The 21,466-nt window shown below is 47.4% G+C and overlaps 1 protein-coding gene across 4 annotated transcripts in view; it reads right to left on the reverse strand.

Annotated features, from left to right (window-relative positions):
- The window catches only part of ADAMTS17 (ADAM metallopeptidase with thrombospondin type 1 motif 17), a 397,426-nt gene that overhangs the window by 64,383 nt on the left and 311,577 nt on the right, over positions 1-21,466 (reverse strand). For all 4 annotated transcript variants that reach the window (XM_081551355.1, XM_081551354.1, XM_081551353.1 and 1 more), the window contains 3 exons: positions 13,872-14,029; positions 10,581-10,740; positions 8,388-8,523 (listed from right to left, as the gene is read on the reverse strand). In XM_081551355.1, the coding sequence (XP_081407481.1) occupies positions 8,388-8,523; positions 10,581-10,740; positions 13,872-14,029 (454 nt within the window). The remainder of the gene's footprint in view (positions 1-8,387; positions 8,524-10,580; positions 10,741-13,871; positions 14,030-21,466) is intronic.

Consider the following 21,466-nt stretch of genomic DNA (forward strand, 5'->3'; position numbering starts at 1 on the left):
TGAAAGTTCACATCCAAGAGTAACATTCCCGACAGGCTGCCTTTCTCACCAGGACACAGGAATTTTCCAGTACAGTAGCCCTCCTGCTAATAGACTTGCCGGCACTCATCCTAGCTGGACAGCGTCCACTGGATGGTCTTTCCTAGTCTTGGTTTGATCATGATGTCAGCATGTCTCTATGTGTTTGGGGTGGAGGACACGTCTGCTGCTTTTGCCTGCCCAGTGTTGCCTTCCTTGTTCTGATAAGAACACTTCAGTTTTTCTGTGGGTGTCTACATCATGCCAGTGGAGGGCATGTGAGCCAAGCCAGGCCCATCAGATCTTCTCCAGGAAGCTGGACTCTCAGTGGAGCAGCTCCACTGCAGTTGCCTCTGAGATCCCCTCTCCAAAATGCTTCTCACCATTGCTTCAATTTTGGGAGCTATTCCACATCCTATTTATATATGCTTGTCTTTTTGGTATAGTTTTAGATTCAATTCCTGTTGCCTGGGATCAAAAACCTTGATGTTCTTGAGTCCAACACTTTGCTTTCCCAAAGACAATGTCCAGTGAGATTTAGGAGTTGGTGGCCTCATTCATTTTGGGAGGCTGGTGGAGCAGGAGTTCCTTTTGCAGCCACATCCTGAGTGAAGCAGGTAGTCCCACCCCACTTGGTCATCTTCAGTGGGAGGAAGAGGGCGATGGAGTATACTTTTCAGGTGCAGGCACAGGGCACCCTGAGCCTTTTACCTTGTTGGGTAGGGGCACCGTGAGTCTCCTGCTGGAGACCTGCCTCTAGGAGCTCTAAAGGGTGGTTTTCAAGATCAAAGTCCTCCTGGGGAGACAGCACAATTCTCATAGTGATTCACAGAGCACAGTGGCACATCAAAAGTGTGTCGGTGAGGGACTGTATCGTCTCTATGCAAGTGGCACTTCTCTTTCTGGACGACCACAGAGAACTGCCTCCCTCTAAACTTTCCATGGGCCCTGCAGTGGCAAGAACAGACATTCTACCTTATTCTTTTTTTTTAATTTTTATTTTTTAGCTACATATCATCAATATCCTTTTAAAAGAAAATGGAGCATAATTTCAATGGGCTTCCCACTGGTGGCTCAGTGGTAAAGAGTCCACCTGCCAATGCAGGAGATGTGAGTCCAATCCCTGGGTCAGGAAAATCACCTGGAGAAGGAAACAGCAACCCACTCCAGTATTCTTGCCTGGAGAACCCCATGGACAGAGGAGCCTGGTGGGTGACAGACCGCAGGGTCACAAAGGACTTGGACACAACTTAACAACACAACTCCCCAGTGGCTCGGTCAGTAAAGCATCCGCCTGCAATGCGGACGATCCGGGTCTGATCCCTGGGTCAGGAAGATCCCCTGGAGAAGGGAATGGCAATCCACTCTGGATTCTTGCCTGGAGAATCCCATGGACAGAGGAGCCTGCTGGGCTACAGTCTATGGGATCACAAAGAGTCGGACACGACTGAGTGACGAACACCTAACAACTCAACAACAACGTAACTGCTTTACAGTGTTGTGTTAGTTTCCACTGTACAACAAAGTGAATCAACTATATGTATACATATATTCCCCCTCTCTTGAGCCTTCTTGCTACCCACCCCATCTCACCCCTCTAGGTCATCAATGGACACGGAGCTGAGCTCCGTGTGCTGTCCAGCAGCTTCCTACTAGCTCTCTGTTTTACACATGGTAGTGTATATACGCCAACGCTGCTCTCTCAATTTGCCCCATCCTCCCCTTCCTCTGCTGTGTCCACATGTCCATTCTCTATGTCTGCATCCCTATTCCTGCCTGGCAAATAGGTTCATCAGTACCACTTTCCCAGATTCCACATATACGCATTAGTATACAATATTTGTTTTTCTCTATCTGACTTCACGTTGTATGACAGACTCTAGGTTCATCCACATCACTACAAATGACCCGTTTTCGTTCCTTTTTTGTGGCTGAGTAATATTCCATTTGCACCTTATTCTTGATCTTAGGGGTAAAGCATTCAGTCTTTCATCATAAAGTATGATGTTAGCTATGGGGTTTTGTAGATACAGAACATTTTGTAGATATCTGTATGTATTTGTAGATACAGAATATTTTGTAGATACCAGGCTTAGGAAGTTCTCTTTCAATCCTAGATTGTTCAGTGTTTTATTATTATTATTATTTTATCATCAAACGGTCATGTATTTTGTCACAGTCTGTTTTTGCACCTACAGAAATGATCATTTTGTTTAAAAAACATTTTATTGGTAAAGTGTATTACATTAATTGATTTTCAGATGATACTACCAACCTTGTATTTCTGGGATAAGTCCTATTGGTCATGGTGTACACAATCCTTTTAATATGTTGCTGGATTCAGTTTGCTTGTATTTTTTTTGCATCAATATTCATGAGAAATATTGGTTTGTAGTATTCTTTTTCCTTGTGATGTCTTTGTGTGGTTTCAGTATCAGGGTTTTACTACCCTTACAGAATGCACTGGAATGTGTTCCTTACTCTTTCATCTTTTGGGAAGAGTTTGTGAAGGGCTGGTGTTAACTCTGCTTTAAATATTTGGTAGAATTCATAAGTGAAGACTTCCAGTCCTGGACTTTTCTTTGTAGAAAGTGTTTTGATTAGTAATTTAATCTCTTTGTTTGTTATAGGTCTATTCTTTCTATTCTTTATTCAGTTTGGGTAGCTTGCATCTTTCTAGCAGTTTGTCCATTTCATGTTCATTATCTAATTTATTGACGTACAGCTTACTGGCATACAATTGTTCATGGCATTCATTTACAGATCTATTTTATTTCTGCAAGGCCTGCCTTGAGGCATGAGGGATTTTAGATCCTTGACCGGGGATCAAACCTGTGTTCCCTGTAGTGGAAGCATGGAGTCCTAACCACTGGACTGTCTGGGATTTCTCTTCTTTTTAAATATAGTGTTTACTGCTATACATTTCTCCCTAAAATTTGCTTTAGTTGCAATCTCTAAATTTTGGCATGGTGTTATTCCCTTTACATTCATCTGAAAGTATTTTCAAAATTTTCTATGATTTCCCTTTCACTCACTGGTTATTTAGAAAGTGTTTTGTTTAATTTCCATGCACTTATGACTTTCCAAAATTTCTTTCTGTCGTTGAATTTTAATTGTATTTTTTTTCTTGTAATTGTGACATAAAAATCAGATGCAGACATCTAGCACATAATAATTCAGGAAAGAGAAGGTCCTCCTTACAGGCTCCGAGACCACATGGAAAGTGTTAGTCAACAGAATTTAGTTACCTGTGAAACTGGTATCTGGGAAGCCGCTTGTCCTCTGTAATGACCAAAGGGAGGGATGTTCAAATGGTCAAAGGGTTTAAGTATGGAGGAAAGGAAGAAAACAGAAGTTTTAAATTTAAGACAAGACTCTGGAATCCTTTCTTTCTCCAATGTTTCCTACTTTAGACAAATAAGTAAAAGCTTCAAAACAATACTATTTAAATACAAGTGAGGTTCTAGAATTTGGGTGGTATCAGAAAGACGTTTTGGAATTGTTTCAACTAAACTTTTCCTCACCATTCACATACTACCGATTAGGCGTATAATGGATCACTGATGCTATTCTCTGTTTCCCCCCTCAGGCACTTTTCCTTTATTTCACAGGGACTGCAGGGCACCCCTCATTCCAAGCCTCTAACCACGTGGTCAAGTGCCTGGAGAGGGACTGAGCCTGAAGGTCAGGAGCAGCACTCCAGCAACTCCGAGGTCCTCACTGCCGCCTGCAGGCCCTGCCCTCCCTGGGCCACGTGGCAGGGCCTCAGGCGGCCTCTTCCAGGCTCCTACATTCAAGGCACAGTGAACAGAGGAGTGAGGATTAGACTTGCCTATTTTATTTTAGAGGAAAGCAGGAAAAAAAAAAAAAAGCTTTAAGTTTTAGACTAGCTAGAAATGGATTAAACAACGGTATCTTTTCAGATATTGGCAGTACCTTAGGGCCACATGTTTCAGGCTTCATTCTTAAATCAGGATCACATACACACACGGAACACGCTTTCATAAAAACATGAGGAATTACATTCAGTTTTAACCTAAAATGAGGCAAACTGGATGAAATAATTGAGCAGAGAGGACAAATTTAAAATCCAAATACATTTCCTTGCAGACGACTATTCAATTCTGTTGCCAGTAAGATATTGAATATTCTTTCTTGAATCACCCTAATTCAATGTACAGTACGGTATGTACTGCCTGGGAAGAAATTCAAATCATAAATACTATAGGGAAATATCCAATAGCTCAGAATGGCCTTTTCAAGTAGCCAATAAGCTCTAAAAGACTGCAAAAATATTAAATCCAGTGACACATGGGCTATGTGTTCCAGACTGAGCACATCTCCCTGTCATAGCCCCCTCCGTGCTCCAGGACTTCCAGGAACCGGGTGTTAAGGAGCTGGCACGCAGGGCCGCTTGGGCTGCTCGCTGAATGCCAGATGACGGCGGGGCCTCTTCCCTGCAGACTGTGGTCGGCAAGGTGAAGGCTGCTGGCCACAGTCACAACAGCTGATCTGATCTGCAATTTCTGCCTCTCCTGCCAATGTCAGGTCCAGGTTTGCGGATGCATTTGTGCTGCTGTGCAAAATACTGGACAGAGGCCGTCTGCCCCGCGTGTCGGATTCCAGACACCGCATGGCTACGGCCAGGTTTGGGAGAAGGATCCACAGAGCGAGGGGCAGGATTAGAATAAAGAGGTGTTAACGGTGTGAGTTGAGAAGGTAAAGGAAACTGTCGGGAACTCAGTGGAAAAAAAAGGTTGAAGAAAGTTAAAGGCGGATCGGGGAAATAAAGAAAAACAAGGGAAAAGACAACCACCTCTGTTGTTTTAAAGGTCAAAGAGTAACAGTAATACAGAAAGACTCTTTCATCTTGCCAGATTCAACAGCACACTACATTTTGGCTTTTTAACTAACGTTTACACCACTGGGTTCTGGGTTCTTCTTCCAACTGACAGCCTCTGACTTCCAATCGTGCTCACTCCCAATCCCCTGAAGCACCTGTTTTTTCCAGACCGCACACTTCTCCAACCCCACTCCCTGACCTAAGTTCAGTTTCCATTTACGATTATATCTCTGTCTGGCACTCATTTTCTGAGATCCTCACTTCTCTTCACTTACTAGCCTAAATCCATATTACTCTATACTTTTAAGAAAGATTCATGACAGCTAGATCATGCCATGCAATAATTCAAGTTTTACTGTCTAAATGTTTGTGTGTGTGTATATATAAAACATCTGTACATAATACATATACACATATATATGTATATTGTGCATGTGCGTGTGTATGTATATAAATAAAAGTAGCATTTGCAAGAGCTTTAAAATCTATCAGATCACACATTTCTTTAGCCAAACAATAAATACTCTGTGATGAGTCATGATACTTCACTTTCAAGTGTCCACTTTAAGAATCAGTATAAAGTCAGATGGTTCAAAATAAGCAAACCAACAAATACAAGCAGACTAGGATACGCATCTGGGAATTTCTTTTCTAGGCTCTGAGGCAAATTCCAGGTGCTGTCTTCTCTTTTATCAATTTTGTTTCCTGCTCTGTTTTTGGCAATCCCATTCATTCTTTCAGTCTGATGCCTATGACTTCATAGAGTTGGAAAGGGAATGAGAGAGGGTGGGACCAAAAGGAGAGTGGTGGGAGGGAGAAACCTAATGTTTATCAAGTTTGTTGTTGTTGTTTGTCTGAGAGTAAAGACTTTGCCTGTCTTTCACTTCTATATACATTGGTACCAAGAAAAAGGTCAAGTGAATTTATTCAATAAACATATATTGAATAAATGAAATCACTGACTCTATACTGTGTGTTAAGGGTCATGCTGGATGGTTATAAAGACAGTACTGGCTTCCCTGGTGGCTCAGCGGTAAAAGAACCAATGCAAGAAACACAGGACGTGGTAAAAGCCAACACAGGAAACACAGGAGACGTGGGTTTGATTTCTGGGTTGGGAAGATCCCCTAAGAAGGCAATGGCAACCCACTCCAGTATTCTTGCCTGGAAAATCCCATGAACAGAGGAGCCTGGTGGGCTACAGTCCATGGGGTCGCAAAGAGTCGGACACGACTGAGCGACTGCATACACACACATTCAAAATATAATTATTTCAACATGTAATAAATATTAAAAATTAATAAGATATTTTATAATCTCTTTCCAGACTAATTCTTTGAAGTCTGGTATGTATTTTACATTTATAACACATCTTGATTTGGACTAGCTAGTGGCTACCATGTTGATCAATCAGCATGCATGCATGCATGCTTAGTAGTGTCTGACTCTTTGTGACCCTATGGACTGTAGCCCACCAGTCTCTTCTGTCCATGGGATTTCCCAGGCAAGAATACTGGAGTGGGTGGCCATTTCCTCCTCCAGGGGATCTTCCTAACCCAGGGATCAAACTTTCTTTGCAGGCAGGTTCTTTACTGCTGAGCCACCAGGGAAGCACTGATCAGCATAGCTCTAGAATATCATTCTAGGAGAATACTGAGGGTTTGTCCAATATAAGCCCTTCCATCATTATGGGAAACAGAATCCTTGACTGATAGTTTTTAAACTTTACCCCTTGGTATTTCACAGAGGTGCTGTGGGCCAACTGAGATGAGGTGAAGGCTGAATGCACTGAGCCACTCTTCCCGATTATATATACATCTCAAGTCAATCAGACCAACTCTGACTTCATGTTTCATATATTTCGTTTCTGTGCATAATTTAAAAAGATTTTTATACTAAAGTAGTATGAAAACATAAATGACTGTAGAATATGATTCTTGAGTGGCTCCCTAGGCTCGTTCTTGCTCAGTTATGCCCTTGAACCTATGCTGATGTTTCTTCTAGAGTTACTTACTCTCCTTTCTAATCATATCACCTGAGCTAGCTGTCTCTACTTTCAGGAAAAGAAGCTGTGGCCTCTCTGATACCTAAGTCTTTACAGTGGCAAGTTCTTCTTTCTTTAGCCCCATGTCTGTGTGACTGATTGACTGATAAATCGATCAATCAACTGATAGGTTTGCAGGATGGCTGTTCACACCCAAATGCTCAAGACTTCTAGAAGTGAGCTGTTCCTCATGGCCTTCACCATTAGGGTAGAAAATTTCATTCTTAATTTTCCGAGGACCACATAAAATCACATCTCACCTTGCTTTCCCTTCTGGCTTCCCTCTCTCATTCACACACATTTTATCAGTTTGATAAAGAAAAGAGGGTCAGAACAAAAACCAAATGCTTTGTGATGCTTTTCACCAGGTGAGTGGTACAAATTAAGCTTAAGAAACCCCAAAAACTGCCAGGTTAAAAGTCCAGCCTCTTTCAATTTTGGTTTCCTCAGGCTATATGCCTTAAAGCAATTATCCTTCAATAAAAAATAAATTAACTAAAAAAAAAAAGTCCAGCCTCTTTACAAAAGCTATACATGCCTTAACCTGATGCATAGAACCACAAAACAAAAGCCACATACCTCAACGCTGGGCAGAACGGGAGGCCAGGCGTGATATTACATAATACAACAGAATCAGATGCAAAGTCCCACTAAGATGGAAATAAGGAGGCTTAACTGATGAACACATTCCACACAATTCATCTCAGTTAACAACCCTTGAGGAGGGCATGGCAACCAACTCCAGTATTCTTGCCTGGAAAATCCCATGGACGGAGGAGTCTGGTGGGCTACAGTCCGTGGGGTCACAAAGAGTCAGACACGACTGAGCGACTGCATACACACACATTCAAAATATAATTATTTCAACATGTAATAAATATTAAAACTTAATAAGATATTTTATAATCTCTTTCCAGACTAATTCTTTGAAGTCTGGTATGTATTTTACATTTATAACACATCTTGATTTGGACTAGCTAGTGGCTACTGCAGAGAATGCACTTTGGAATACATGGCCATGAAAGCCAGGGTGGGAAACAGAAGTTCTGATGGATCCCAAACAGTAAATAACTTACTGATGTTAATTTAGCCTCTAAATCAGACCAGTCACAAACACTAACCAATGAGAATCACTAACACCTACTCACATGGGCTCACACTCTGAGCTCCTTTTTGTCCAAGACAGAGTAGCTTGGAGGAGGTGACATGTATCAGTTTAAAGTGTGCGGAGATGGCTGTTTCTTTTTTCATGACATGTTCTTAATGGTCCCCTATGAGATGCCTTCCAGTGAGGACTATATACTGCTCTCAAAGTTACGGCTTAGTAGCCAGAAATTGAGTATTTTGAACAATCAAAAATCACTCAGCAACAACAACGGAACACAGAGTAAGACTGGTATTAATTGTGTGTCACCATACCGCATTCAAGGGTGCTGCTGCCCTGGCCCGGAAGGATCCAAGCTTGAGAACACAGCTCCTTACCGTGACTGGCATGGATGTAAGTTGCACCTTCGAACCTGGGGCTCTGGGCGGCTGGCTTGAGGGCAGTCAGTGTCGTTCACTAGAGTTGTGGTCTTGTTAACAATCCGTGTGCAGGACACGATGCTTCTGCGTTCCCCTGGAAACCAAAGTACACAGAACTGAGAGGCCATAGAACACATACCTGGAAAGGCCATTTATGCACCGTGTGGAGGAATGTTCAGGGGCATCTTGTGATCAGTTTGTCACTTAAACTGACTCTTCTAATGCCCGTTGGTTGTCAGAGAGGGACGATCATAATCTTAGGGATGAGGGTGTGTGAGACAGGGCAGGGGTAGCAGGGGCAGGAGAAAGACCCTAGAACAGGATCAGAGAGAAGCAATGCTTCAGATCAGCTGTGTTCTTGGACACCTTGGAGTTCACTGGGGCCAAAGTTCTGATTTGGGTCTCTAATTTCTAACAAAGATTACCAATCTCTATATCTGTTCATTTGAAGTCTATGGAGATCTGGGCTTGATTAAACAACTGTACAACAGCCCTCACCAGAGATGACAGTTACTTATTAAAGAATCCCTGCTTTCTGGAGAGAAGTGAGAAACAGGAAGGCTTGTCTGAAGAACATAGATCAACCTGAAAATTGTTCTCCCTATCAGCTGCTGCTCATGCCTGAGCATCACCTGCTCTTGGGAAGCCTAACTAACCCCAGCTGACTACACAGTCATTCTTTCGGGTGTTTCCAAAGCACCCTGCACACTGCGTGGCCATGACTTTGTTAGGAGTGGGGATGAATGATTGGGAGCTAGAAGGGCAGCCTCTGGAGCGAGGCTATCTGGGTTCAAACTTGGATTATTAGCTAGCAGAGTGAGCACAGGATTGATACTTGGCCATCATGTTTCTGTGCCGTGGTTTACTCCACTGGGCTGGCTCACTTAACTTCTGTATGCCTTAGGATGCTTTAGAGGTGGTTAAAATGAACTGATATATACAGTGCTTAGAACAGAACCTGGTAGGGTTTAATATTTTATGTTAGCTATATTATAATAAAAGATTAACAGAAAGTCAAGCACAACTATATGGATCCCACACTCCTCAATCGGGCTGTCTTCCGGGGAATTTGTCATGGTAGATCCCTGAACTTGTGTGAGGACAGAAAGCACAGAGATGCCTCAAGCCAGATTTTGGATGGGGCTGCAGGTCGGGGAGCTGGGAGTCATTGGCGCCATAAAAGGTTGTGATAGTGCCAGCAGCAGAACAGCGCCCCTTGCCCCCAGCCAGTGAAGACTGCTAACTCTCGTACTGGGGCCATGGTGAGTTTGCAGCAAGTTGGCCTGGAGGATGTTTGGCACCGTCAGCCCTGCAGGACCAGTGCCGTGTTCACGTCTCACCTGCCAGCCCACCCTCTGGGTTGGCATTCCAGGGTCCAGGTCAACCTTCTGTCCTAACGCTGTCCATCAACATTTACCCAACTTGCATTCATCTCATGACCCCGCTCTGTGTCCTGTCAGGGTGCTGCTGGCGAAGAGTTCAGAATGCTTCCCTTCACTCCTAAACAACACAGTAACGACTATGACGTTCTTTGTTCATACTGACGTTTATAGTATTTGAGTTTCCTCCCTGTAGTGGGCAATGAGGGCTGATCATCCTATTTTGGAGGTGAGGAAATTTAGGTACAGAGAGAATACATCATCTGCTAGTAAATGGAGGCAAATCATGAAGCCAGAACGCAGGCCCAGAGTGTTTCACTGGAGTTGGAGGACTTTTCTTTCCATTATATTACTGCTGATTCCATTGGTTTTCACGTATTTCCACTGGTGACTGTGGCAAAAAGGAAAGGGTATTTGAAGGTCAGAAACATCTTCCAATGCCCTTTTACTAAGCACAACAGGTGAAAGTCTGTTTTGTGCACTCCCAGGGTCACCTGTCACATGACACAGCTACACATTAGCCAAACCTCCACTCCGATCAGCATCAAAGGCTGTAGGCAAAGCAGCCATGTGGACACAACTTCAGCCTGGAGGAGTCTGGAAGAAGACCCTGCCCAGAGAAATTGCAGCAGGATGCAGTTACATTCCACAGAAATACACGTTACCGACGTGGCCAGCCTTTCCCAGACAATGTGCACCCGCCACGGAGTGCCCTGAATTCACTTCTCTGGTAAAACCCCACACCCAGTGAGCCCACAACCCTGCTGCTCACCTCCGCCACACTGCACGCTGCACCCTTCCCAGCCGCTGTGGGTCCAGATGAACAAGGAGTCCTGGGGTTTTTCTGGTTCACTTTGATTTTCAGTGGTGTAGTTTACAGGAATGGTGTATTCATAATGAATTCCGTAATTTTGGTCATGAAATAACAACACCTGCATAAGCAGCAAAATAAAAGGCCACTTTGAAATAGAGCAAAAGCCCACGGGGCTGCTGACCTTACAAGCCAAGCCGGGTCGTGGCTATCTTCCCACCGGACACAGCCCATTCTTTTCAGGGTTTCAAACCAGGTTCATTCCAGGGGCACTCCTTTATTTCAGTTTTGGTTTCCACAGATACTCTACTCGGGGGCTGGAGCATATGTAAACCACTGGTACTCTTCCACTGGAGAGAGGACCGGTTTAGATGAGGGATCTGGGGATAAGCCACTCTCAGTGCTCTAACTGCACTTTACATGCTCCATGTAATCACCCATGAAACTGTCCTTGTGGGTGAGAAAGACACAAATATACTGCCTTTTCTAAACAGGCATCTGCACAAGTAGGGTGACTCCTTTGAAAATGAATGCCACCCTTCACTCCCTGAACACCAGTTACTGCCATGTGTAAGGCAGGCTCCAGGTTAAACACAGCCCCTACAAGGGAACCTTGTGGACACCTGTCAAGGATGCAGGAACCTTCCTGTACCATGAGAGCTAGGATCACAACAATGCCCGAGTGTTGATCACAGGGTGGCACAGGCCTGGCACAGGGCTTAAAGCTGGGAGTGAGGCATGGGGGAGCCACGATCCTGCAGCTTGGGGACCCTGGGGTCTGAACTCCTGGCAAGTGGGCAGGTGGAGGGGCCTTCTCCTAGTTTGATAATGCATTTGACAAGCCTTGTAAGAACAGAGGTGCTCTACTGGCTTTATTTCTCTGTGTGTACTTCATGGTGCAAAACAAGCTCTCTTGTGGGAGCTTCAAATGGCCTGGCTGTTGTAGTACATCTTCAGCCCAGGCTTGGAACTGGGTGGTACTCCTGGGTCTAAGCAGCCAGCAACTTCACTTCCAGGCTGGGGTTCTGGGAGAGCTGGTCAGCAGGAGCTGGAGGCAGAAGGTGCTCCATCTGACCTGAGGGAGCCCAGCCGGACAGTGTGCCAGACGACAGGAGTAGCTCTCCTGCCCAAGCATCTCCCAGCCCTCCTAAGGCTGGAGTTGCAGGGTGGGGGTGGGGTGCTAAGAGCAGCCCAAACTGAATAAATATCCACTTCTCCAAGAAATAGACTTGCAGTAATACATTTGGAAAAATGCCTCCAGTTAAAAAAAAAAAAAAAAAAAACCCTTTAAAAGAGATCTTTATTATCTCAGTATGGGAATAAGACTGGTGAATTGAGAATCCATATGAAACCAATTTCACGCAATTTTGTAGCCACATATAATTTGTGTGTGCATGTACGTAATTGGTTTCAAATGCAGGTCCCCATGGCTCTATGGGCGCTCTTGACCTCCCAAGCAATGAGCACACCTCAGGTTGGGGACAATGGATTTCCCTTCAGAGGAAGACGGGCTCGTCTCATTTCTAGGTTTAAAAACGGGAAGTAACTAGCAATCATATTTCAAGAGAGAAAAGTGATTAATGTTCAAGAAGGCAGGAACTTCAGCTGTGGCAGTTGTTGCATTCCCCGAGTTTTGTTTATCATGGTCTGAATGAATCCAGGCTGTGCATTTGCTTTAATGGGCTGACAATTCACTCACAGTTTATGCAAGCTTTTGGGAAAGAAGGGAAATAGACCCATCTTGGTGTTTGCTAGAAAAGCACCTTCATGTGCTAACAGGTGATACTGCTATCTTGGGTTTTATCTTGTCTTTCACTTCCTCTTTTAGGCCCTCTGAATGACTGCTTTGAACTCAGGACAGGAGGATTTGTTCCAGTGACTTAGATTAGGAAACAATCTAATCACAGACAAATGGCTTAGATACAGGCTTCCCAATGGCTCAGCGGGTAAAGAATCTGCCTGCCATGCAGGAGACACAGCAGATGTGGATTCAATCCCTGGATCAGAAAGATCCTCTGGAGGAGGAAATGGCAACCCACTCCAGTATTCTTGCCTGCAAAATCCCATGGACAGAGGAGCCTGGCGGGCTGCAGTCCACGGAGTCGCAAGAGTCAGACACAACTGAGTCCATAAGTGTGCACAGGTTCTTAGGTCCCAGAAATCAACTTTCAAGTGTATATCTACAGTAGCTTTAGCGTGTGGATTGTTGCACTACGTCAGCCATGGGAACTAGCTCCCTTTGCGCTTGTTGGAAACTGTAACAGGCTTAGGGCCATTGTGGGAGACATCTCTGCTCACTCGCAGAGCTGGTCTCCTCAGGAGATTCTTACTGAGAAGTGGCCTGGGAATCTCTCGGGTATCACCTAATCTTAAACAGATGCCTGGTGCCAGAGACCACAAATTAATGGGGATGATAAGAACTTCCAAGTAGAGACTTTGGGCGGCATGGAGGACAAACTGTGCTTTAATTACAGACACACAAGCTGTCACAATTCCCATTCTTTGGAAGGAGCATGGAATCAATAATTATGAGCTATCAAAAGTTAGCCACGAGAACTCCTGAACCCTGAGAAGGCAATGGTGCCATTCTTTTCCCTGGAGATCTTTCATAGTCTTAAAAGGCAGTATAACCAAACATTTCAGTGGTTTGCATAGCGTCTTTCCTGAGACAACACATAAGACCAAAGTGCCCTGATCTGGCCCAACTCCACAGATTTCTTGAGACCATCTGGGGAGTAAAATAGTCCAGTAGAATTTGTTTCTCTCTCGATTCCTGAAGGCTTGTTGCAAGCTGAGTCTGGAAAACCTGAGTGGTGTCGGTTTGGAAACAGAGTTAACAGTTCATTTTCAAAAGGTAATTTCTGATGTAATTATACAAACTGTGGGGCAAATCTAAGCCACCTGATACTAAAACAGACTTTGACTGGGACTGTCTGCTTAATGATGCCAAGGTCTCCCCAGCGGCCACATGACTAAGCATTTCCATCCTGGAGGTGGTTCCTTTTGAAAAAGATGAGAGTTCTGCCAGTAAAGAGCCAAGGCAAAATATTGAGAAGGCAGCATTTTGAAGCATGTGGCCAAAAGGATTATTATACAAGGAAAAGATGAAGAGAGAGATTTGAACAGCAGGTGGCCAGGTAAACCACCAGAAACCAAACATACCTCTTCCCACAAGGCCCCAGGGAAGAAGTCAACTGGTAGACCTCTTAGACCCAGCCAACTCAGGACAAATACAAAAGCACACCAAATTACCATCAGATGCAGCGGCATTTTGGTCGGTCCCTTGGCGGAAATTTTCTCCCACAGGCCCCTTCGAACGTAGCGGACGGTTGTGCCTGCAATCTGGAACTCCCCGGGGAGCTCTATCTTCCAGTCACTGTTGATGGATCTCTTACTAGAGTCTTTGAGAGCTAGAAAGAAAATGGAACACCATGGAACTGGGGGACTCAGCCTGTCTTTGGAGGGAGTCAGGGTGTCTTGAGTGGTGGGTCGGAGGTCTCATGCTCCGTCTCCACAGGGGGGAAGAGGGACGCCTGCTGTGACAGAAAGGGAGCTTTCTCTGAGGACAGCAGACTGGCTCATGGGCAGAGAACAGCTCCTGACCCCAGGTCCCTGAGCGAGAGCTGCCTCGGCTCCTGCCCCTCATAGCGCGGGCTGAGAATCAGAATCCGCTCACGCGGAGCGGGTGTGGGGAGGAGTGCCAGAGGATGCAGACAGCCACACACAGCCCTATCGTATTTCGCTAGAATTATAGAGTAGAGGGTTTTCTGCCGGATGAACGGATTCTATTTCAACATGTCCAAGTCTCCAAAACAGGTTTTGCAGCTTTAGCAAAATTCATCATTCATTTCACTCTTACCTACCTGGGGCTTTTTAGAGGGCAGCCAAACTCTAGTGTCCCTTAGGGATCTGGTAGCCCCAGATTAGTGAAGTAGGTGCTCCTTCAAGAAGCAAGTGTCCTTGTACTAAAGACGGGAGTCTCTCACCCTGAGCTGCTTACAGACAGACGTGGCAGCAAGTTAGCTGATGCCTTATGAGTGGCAGGGGTGCTCCTACCCTCAGCTTCATGGTCTTTCCCAGGGTCACGCTTCGCTCTCTCAAAGTGTTGGAACTGACATGGAACCGACATTCTGCTGACTGGCCATAGTGAAGATTTGGTTTTCCATACAAGCCATGTATCTACTGTCATCAGACTGCTCACCCATAATTTCTTTGTTTTTCCCTCACTTAGGCTTTAGAGTCACGTGGTTCTCACGAGAGAGCTTTCTACAGTGAAATTCTGGACGTTTTTGGTTTGTTTCGCTTTGTTATTCAGGAAAGTAAACAACAATTATAGAACCTACTCTGACATGTAAGAGAAGGTGGCAAATGAAAATAGCCAATAGCAAGCCTTTATGTTACTCAAAAAATAAAACTCTCCGTGCACCCCAAGTCCAATGCCACATTGTTTGCCAGCACACCTGGACCCTGCTCAGTCCACAATCAGTGAAATCAGGTTCCTTGCTCTTTGCTTATGAGGTCAGAAACGAAATGCCCACATATAATACCAGTTTGGATAATGAGAGTTGAAAGCCACAAGTAGTTTCAGTTAACCCTGAGCCCACAAGCCCTGGGCTGGGTTAGGACCTGATGGGTCCAGTCCTGGTCAGGCCACAAGCAGCTGGGGGCTGCTGCCCTCTGCTTCCTTGTCTGCAGGATACAGTGGTCCCAGCTAGCTCCCCTGCCCGGACAGGGAGGTGCAGGCTCAGCACTCTGCGTTTACAGGAACCGCCAAGAGAAACCGAGGGGTCTGGGTAGGGCCTCCTCCCAGTAGGACAGCTTCCAGGAAGGGCCACACACAGTGAGGGGGGCTGCCCAGCGCGTGGCTGCAGGTTAGAGACTCCAGGAATGGCTTCGAAAAGAGAACGCTCCGCCATTTAGAACCCAATGTTTCCCTTCAAGAAATTCAACCCACTACTGGGATTTCCTGGCTACTGGAAGGAAGCGAGTCTTTTGGGATACTGACAATTTCTGCTCCTTTTTCTCTTCCTCAGCCGCCACCTGCAAGTCCCCATTTAAGGGGCACATTCTCCGGTTGAGCTTCTCCGTATGCTTTTACCCATTCGACCTTCCCCACAGCGCTCTAAGGTAATGGATTACTGTCTTCTTTCTCACAGATGAGGAAATGAAGGCACAGGGAGGTTCAGTAACCTGCCTGAAGTCACCCAGCTATTGTCACGTGGAGACCTGAACCGAAACAGACCAAAGTCCCACATTTGTTAGGTTACAGCACAAGTCTCGAGTTTTATGACAGACGCTGAAATGTGCAAATGTCATATTCTCCCAGAGAACACATTCCAACCTCAGGTCGCTGTGATGCCTCATGTTCTACACATCCGCATACAAACAACCAAACTTGTGCTTCTCCACAGCTTCCAGTGAACTACCAACCTACAAGCACTTTCAGCCATATTAGCTATTGGGGTATCTAGCAAAGGGTGCAGGGGCACTCACTGCTCTTTCAATTCCTCTGAAGGTTTGGATAGTTGTTTTCTTACCTCTTTCTGAGGGCCTTGTTGCTGGTGCTGAAGACACAGCTCCTGCCCTCGGGAGCTCAGGGTTTGAAAGGGAGGTGGGTGAGGAGACAGGTAAACATGAGACACTTGCAGAAGCTCTGAGACAGAGGCCAGTCCAGGGCTCATGTGTGTGTGTGGGCAGAGCCTGGGCCGGCCGGGGAAGGCCTTCTGGAGGGGCAGCAACGGCAAGGAAAGCAGGGAGCAGAGGCGGCCGGAGTGCCTGGCAGCTTGGACTGGCTCCCTGGCTCCTTGATAAGCTCAGTTTCTGTGCAGAGTTGGGGGGTGGGGGGTTGGGGAGGCACCCTGCCCATGCAGCGAAGCAAGAGGAGGTGGCAGAGAGAGGCTGCAGAGGTGGAGGAGGAGAGGGGAGGCTTACTGTCATTGTCCCTGGGCTGGCGACGCTTGAGCGGGTTGAGAATCTCTGTGACTTGGAATCAGTGAGATGAGTGGAGTGAGTTTCTATAAAGCTGGATGCTGACCACCGTCACTCTGGGGCCACCCCCAGAGCCCCTTTCCCTCACAGAGACCAGGGCACCCTGGAGCAGCCCGCCCCTCCTGTCTCAGCCTGTGTTCGCGCCCCACTCGACTCCTGCACTCAGTGCCCCCGGCCGGGGCCTGGCCTTGCTCCACGTTAGGGCTTCTGCGAACATCTAGTGTGTTGCTCCCTGACATCTCTCTCTGCTTCTGCAAGTAACACCCCCCAGCGGAGCTTCTGGGGACGCGTTCTTCCCCCAGTCATGGGGGGCCGACTCTAAACTCCTCCTCAGCTCCAGAAGCAGGTCCACCACTCAACTCCAGACAGGAAGAGTCGATTCTAACACTTCCATTCACCTTGGGAAGAAGCAGCTCTCTCTCCCAAAGTTGCCCAGAGACTCGATCTAAGTCTGAATCTGCCAGTATGTGGCAAGAGGCCCTCAGATTACAGTCCACTGAGACAGGACAGCAGTGCCGGTATACAGACATCATTTCCCATCATTTTAAGTCCCTGGATCCAGCAGTACCTGAAGTCAATACTCAGAAACTGAGAACCAGGTTTAGCTTTCACATGTCACATTTGGAGGTTGGTTTGTTAAAAATATTAACCATGATAGAAGCAGGGCAGGTTGAGAAAGAAAATGACTAGTATGGATTTCTAGAAGTCACGCTAGGATCCTTACTGATGTCAGCTTAGTACACCTCTGAGATTCAGAAAGGCACACTCCATCCAGGCCTTAAACTCTCTCTGGGACCCTGCCCTGTCCGGTACTTGTTCAGGGTGAGGTGGTTCTGTCTTATTGGCCTTGTTTCCAAGGTGCTTTACCAGGACTTATTGGATTATGAACTGAAAACCACACCACCCTCTTGCCAGGAGGCAAGCATCGGGGAGGTCAAGAGCGGGAAGAACTGGAAAAAGTGCAGAAGGGCGCAGCTGGAACCAATTATAAACTATGCACAGAGACGCCGCACAGAGGTGCGGGACCGCCTGGGGAAGCCCCGTTTCTGTGGGCAGAGGCGCCCACCGTGGGTCCCACGAGGAGCAGACAGAGGCCGCGGGGCTGGGCGCGGGCCACCCCCTCACCACGAGGGCAGGGTCCTGCGGGGCGGCAGGGGTGAAGGGAGGAGACGTTTCCCTAGGCGGTCCGCAGGCTGGGCGGGGGAGATCATAGAGGGGTGAAAGCGGCCAGGGAAGGCGGAGGGCATGCGAGAGAGGCAGGCACTGGCTCTCCCACAAATCCAGGAAGGCCAGCAGCAGGAGGCGGAGGAACACGCCAGACGGCACAGTGCGGGGAACAGGCTCTCTGGGCAAAGCAGCCCAGACTTCCACTGCTCGGCACTACTCAAGCTGTAAATGCGCCCCCGTGGCAGAGTTCAGTTAGCCATGTGAGCTCTGTGAATGCAGAGCAGGGAAGAGATGCAAACCATCAGCATTCCCATCCATACACTGCTGCTGGGCACTCTCGCGACTTCTGAAGGCACCTGTCTGGGCTTTGGAGGTACTGGCCTGGGCTGCTGAATCGGCAAAATCTCACAGCTTTGGGGGGGCGGTGTATGGGGGGCCTTTCATGGCCCCAGAAAGAAGAAACGTGGCTTGTCCAAGCTCTGCTGTGGCCGTCTGCATGGCAGCCGCAAGCTTCCAGAAATGCAGCCAGTTTTACCGCTGCCACTTGACCCCCTCATCTGAACACGGCAACACTTCCTCAGAACAGCGGGCTCGTGATGACAATCCTTCATGCATTTTGCACAGGAGGAAAACTCAAAAGCAGAATTTTAAGTAGGAGGCCATCAGTTCTAAGAATCATGGGGATTGCGGCAAGCCCGCTGACTCTGGGGTGAGTCATTTAGGCAGCAGGATCCAAAATCTGCAGGCTGCTATGGTCCATGCCAGAATTCTGAACTTCCTGCTAAAACTGGATGTTAGCACCTGACATCCTTTCAGAAGAGTAAGACTGCAGCCTCAGAAAGTCTGCTGGAACGTCAAGCTCTGAACATCACTGACAGTGCACAGGTTCATGTGGAGTCCGCTGAGAAAACCCCCCTGTGGGGCCATGTCAGCCCGAGAGAGCAGGCGTGCGGGTCGCTCCTGGCCCGTGTGCAGCAGCCCCCAGAGCGACTGTCCCAGAGCAGGGTTTGCACGACCCAGGGGAGCCGAAGCTCCAGGGCCGCTTGAGGGGCCCCTTCCAAGGCCCTATACGTAATGTATTCTGTTCCTTAAAGAAGGCCTCCGAAATTAAACAAGTTTTGGGCTCCAGAAATTCCTGTTCCTCTAATCCCTTAGCATCAATGGTATTCACAAGCCCCCTTCATCTGTAAGCATTTTGAGATGAGTCTGTATTTGAAATTAGAATTTTTAGGCTGAGAAACTCAACAGGGGCTGTTATTGTTCAGTCACTCAGTGGTATACGACTCTTTGACCCCATGGACTGCAGCACGCCAGGCTTCCCACAAACACTCTGCTCTTACAGAGAAATAATGGAGTTACGAACAAAGAGGATTCCAGAACAACTTAATCCTGTCCATAATGTCAGAAGTCGGATTCGCTGGGGAGGAGATTTTCACTTGCTGGTCCTGCCTCGGTCAGAAGTTGGATGTTTGAACCCTGCCCCAAATGCAGCAGTACTTGCTTTTGTGCGTTTTGCTCAGGAGCTACTAGAAGCCTTTCAACAGCTGAAGAGACTTTTGCAGGATGAAGATGAGTACATGCTTTCCCCTGCTACCATGGCAGAGACAAACCTCCTCAAAACGGCCCGAAGTGTGAGGTCACGTGGGGACTGTCTCTGTTTCCATCCGGCCCTCCTGTCTCTCTGTGGACACTGACACGATGTCCCTGGACTTCCGGGCAATGCGGCAGATCCTGAGCCTTTCCAGGGACTGGGGATGGCAGGGTTCCTCCCTGGACTGCCTGGAGGCAGACCCAGGAGGTCAGACCCTGTCTGCATGCCCACTTCTTGCCCAGCGCTGTGAAGAAGCTGGGCTCCTTTCTGCCTCTCTGCCTCCTGGATTCCACTGGAAGACTTGACCCACATTCAACCTACTTCTCATCCTGGCGTTGAGTCAGCTCCTTTTATTTCCACTCGGAGTTCTGCCAGCTCCGCTCTCAGCCATGGATGCAAACTGCAGAGGCATTTCCTGTTCCAGGTGGGTTCGAGCAGAAAGCCAGGCAGCGTGGGTTGAAGGTAGGTGGGGTGAATTCTTCAGGAACTGCTCCCGCAAATGGGAGAGCAATTCAAAGTTACATGGGGTTGACATCCAAAGCACCCAGCCCTGGGTGGAAACAAGGCTTGCTTGAACTAACTTTAGAAACACAACAAGCGTGGGCCACCTTCAGATTTCCCTTGTGTACACACCAGGCCCTGGAACACTGGAACCGCGATCTGCAGATAAGATAAGGCGGCAGAGTCTGGCTCCAGCCTCCCAGGGAGGTCCAGTGCTTCTAGGGAGCTGAGAATTCGTCCTGAGACATTGAACCAATCTCCTCGGATGGACACGTGTGAAATCCACACATCAAAGCAGTAGCAACGGGCAGGTTTAACATGTTCTCCAGTGAACAATCGCCCCCACCCGATCTCTGGCTGTGACTGACACCTCTGTGAGCTGCAGCAGGCCAAGCTGGAGAGGAGCTTGGATGAGCTGCTGAACTCCCAGAGCCCTGCTTCCTCCTCGGTGAGTTAGGCACAGCAATACTCTGGTATTTGGGAGACCAGGGGTCAGGTCTTCAAAGCAGAGCAGAGCTCAATGACTGGGACTCACAACGTCAGCGTCAGTGTTGTTATTGGAAGGTGTGGCCCTCAGGCATCAGGAGCAGAGAGGGACCACCATGAGAGCTGGCTCCCCCTGGGGGCATCCACTAGTTACTCGTTGGCCCTAACACAGGTTCCAGTGAAAAGTCCCCTTCACTACAGCAATTAGATGTTGAGGGATCTAAAGGATTCTGACATCTTTCTGTCTATTCTTGTATCACACACAAAAGGAGACATAAAGATCATGTTCCCACTTTTACCAGATACCTGGCACGGGAGGAATGGTGCTGGGAAGTCCTGGGGGGCAAGACAGGAAGCTGAGGAACTTATTTGCAGGGCACCTACTGGTGCTTTATGGAAGGACCAGTAAACTGACCTTGGAATTGTGCCAGCACCTGAGATCCCGGGATCATGAGTTTTGAATAAGATAAAGGTCGAAGGTGATGCCAGATTCCCACAGAGGCCCAGTGCTTCTGGGGAGCAGAAACATCTCCAGGTAGGGGAGGGCCAATGGACCAGTTGGAAAGGCTAACTTTTGACGTGACACTGGGTAATGGGGCCCCAAAACAAATGCTGATAAAGTTGACCAAATTTCCTTAGATGGGCAGCAAGGAGGGGCTGGTGTTCTTCGAGAATTTAGTTAAGAGGCCGTCAGTTTTGAAAAAGTTGCAGAGAGCAGTGCAGGCCCTGTTTTGGAAAGCATTTACAAGCATCACTCTATGTGTAAAGCAACAGCTGGGATGGCTGCAGAGAACAGTGCCAGGCTGGACTGGGCCAGCATGGGAAAAACCACAGGGCTGATGAAGACCAACGTGGATGCCAACCTGAAGGACAGCAGGTCCCAGGCTAGCAGCAGGAAGAGCACTGTCCATTACGGCTTCCAGGACACGGATGGATGGGTGGCAGGTGAGAGAGTTGGGATGGGGCAGGGCTATCTGGGACCCAGTAGGGACCCCGGGGAGCTGCTTGCCCAGAGCCTGGTGTAGGCACTTAGAATCAGGAGCTCCTGTGCCCAGTCCCCAAGTCAGGAGTGAGAGGGCTATCTCAGTGTCTGTAAGTGGTTCCGAACTCCTCT

The sequence above is a fragment of the Giraffa tippelskirchi genome, chromosome 12, assembly GCF_054371585.1.
Source record: "Giraffa tippelskirchi isolate mGirTip1 chromosome 12, T2T-mGirTip1v1.2.pri, whole genome shotgun sequence".
Classification (NCBI taxonomy): Eukaryota; Metazoa; Chordata; class Mammalia; order Artiodactyla; family Giraffidae; genus Giraffa; species Giraffa tippelskirchi.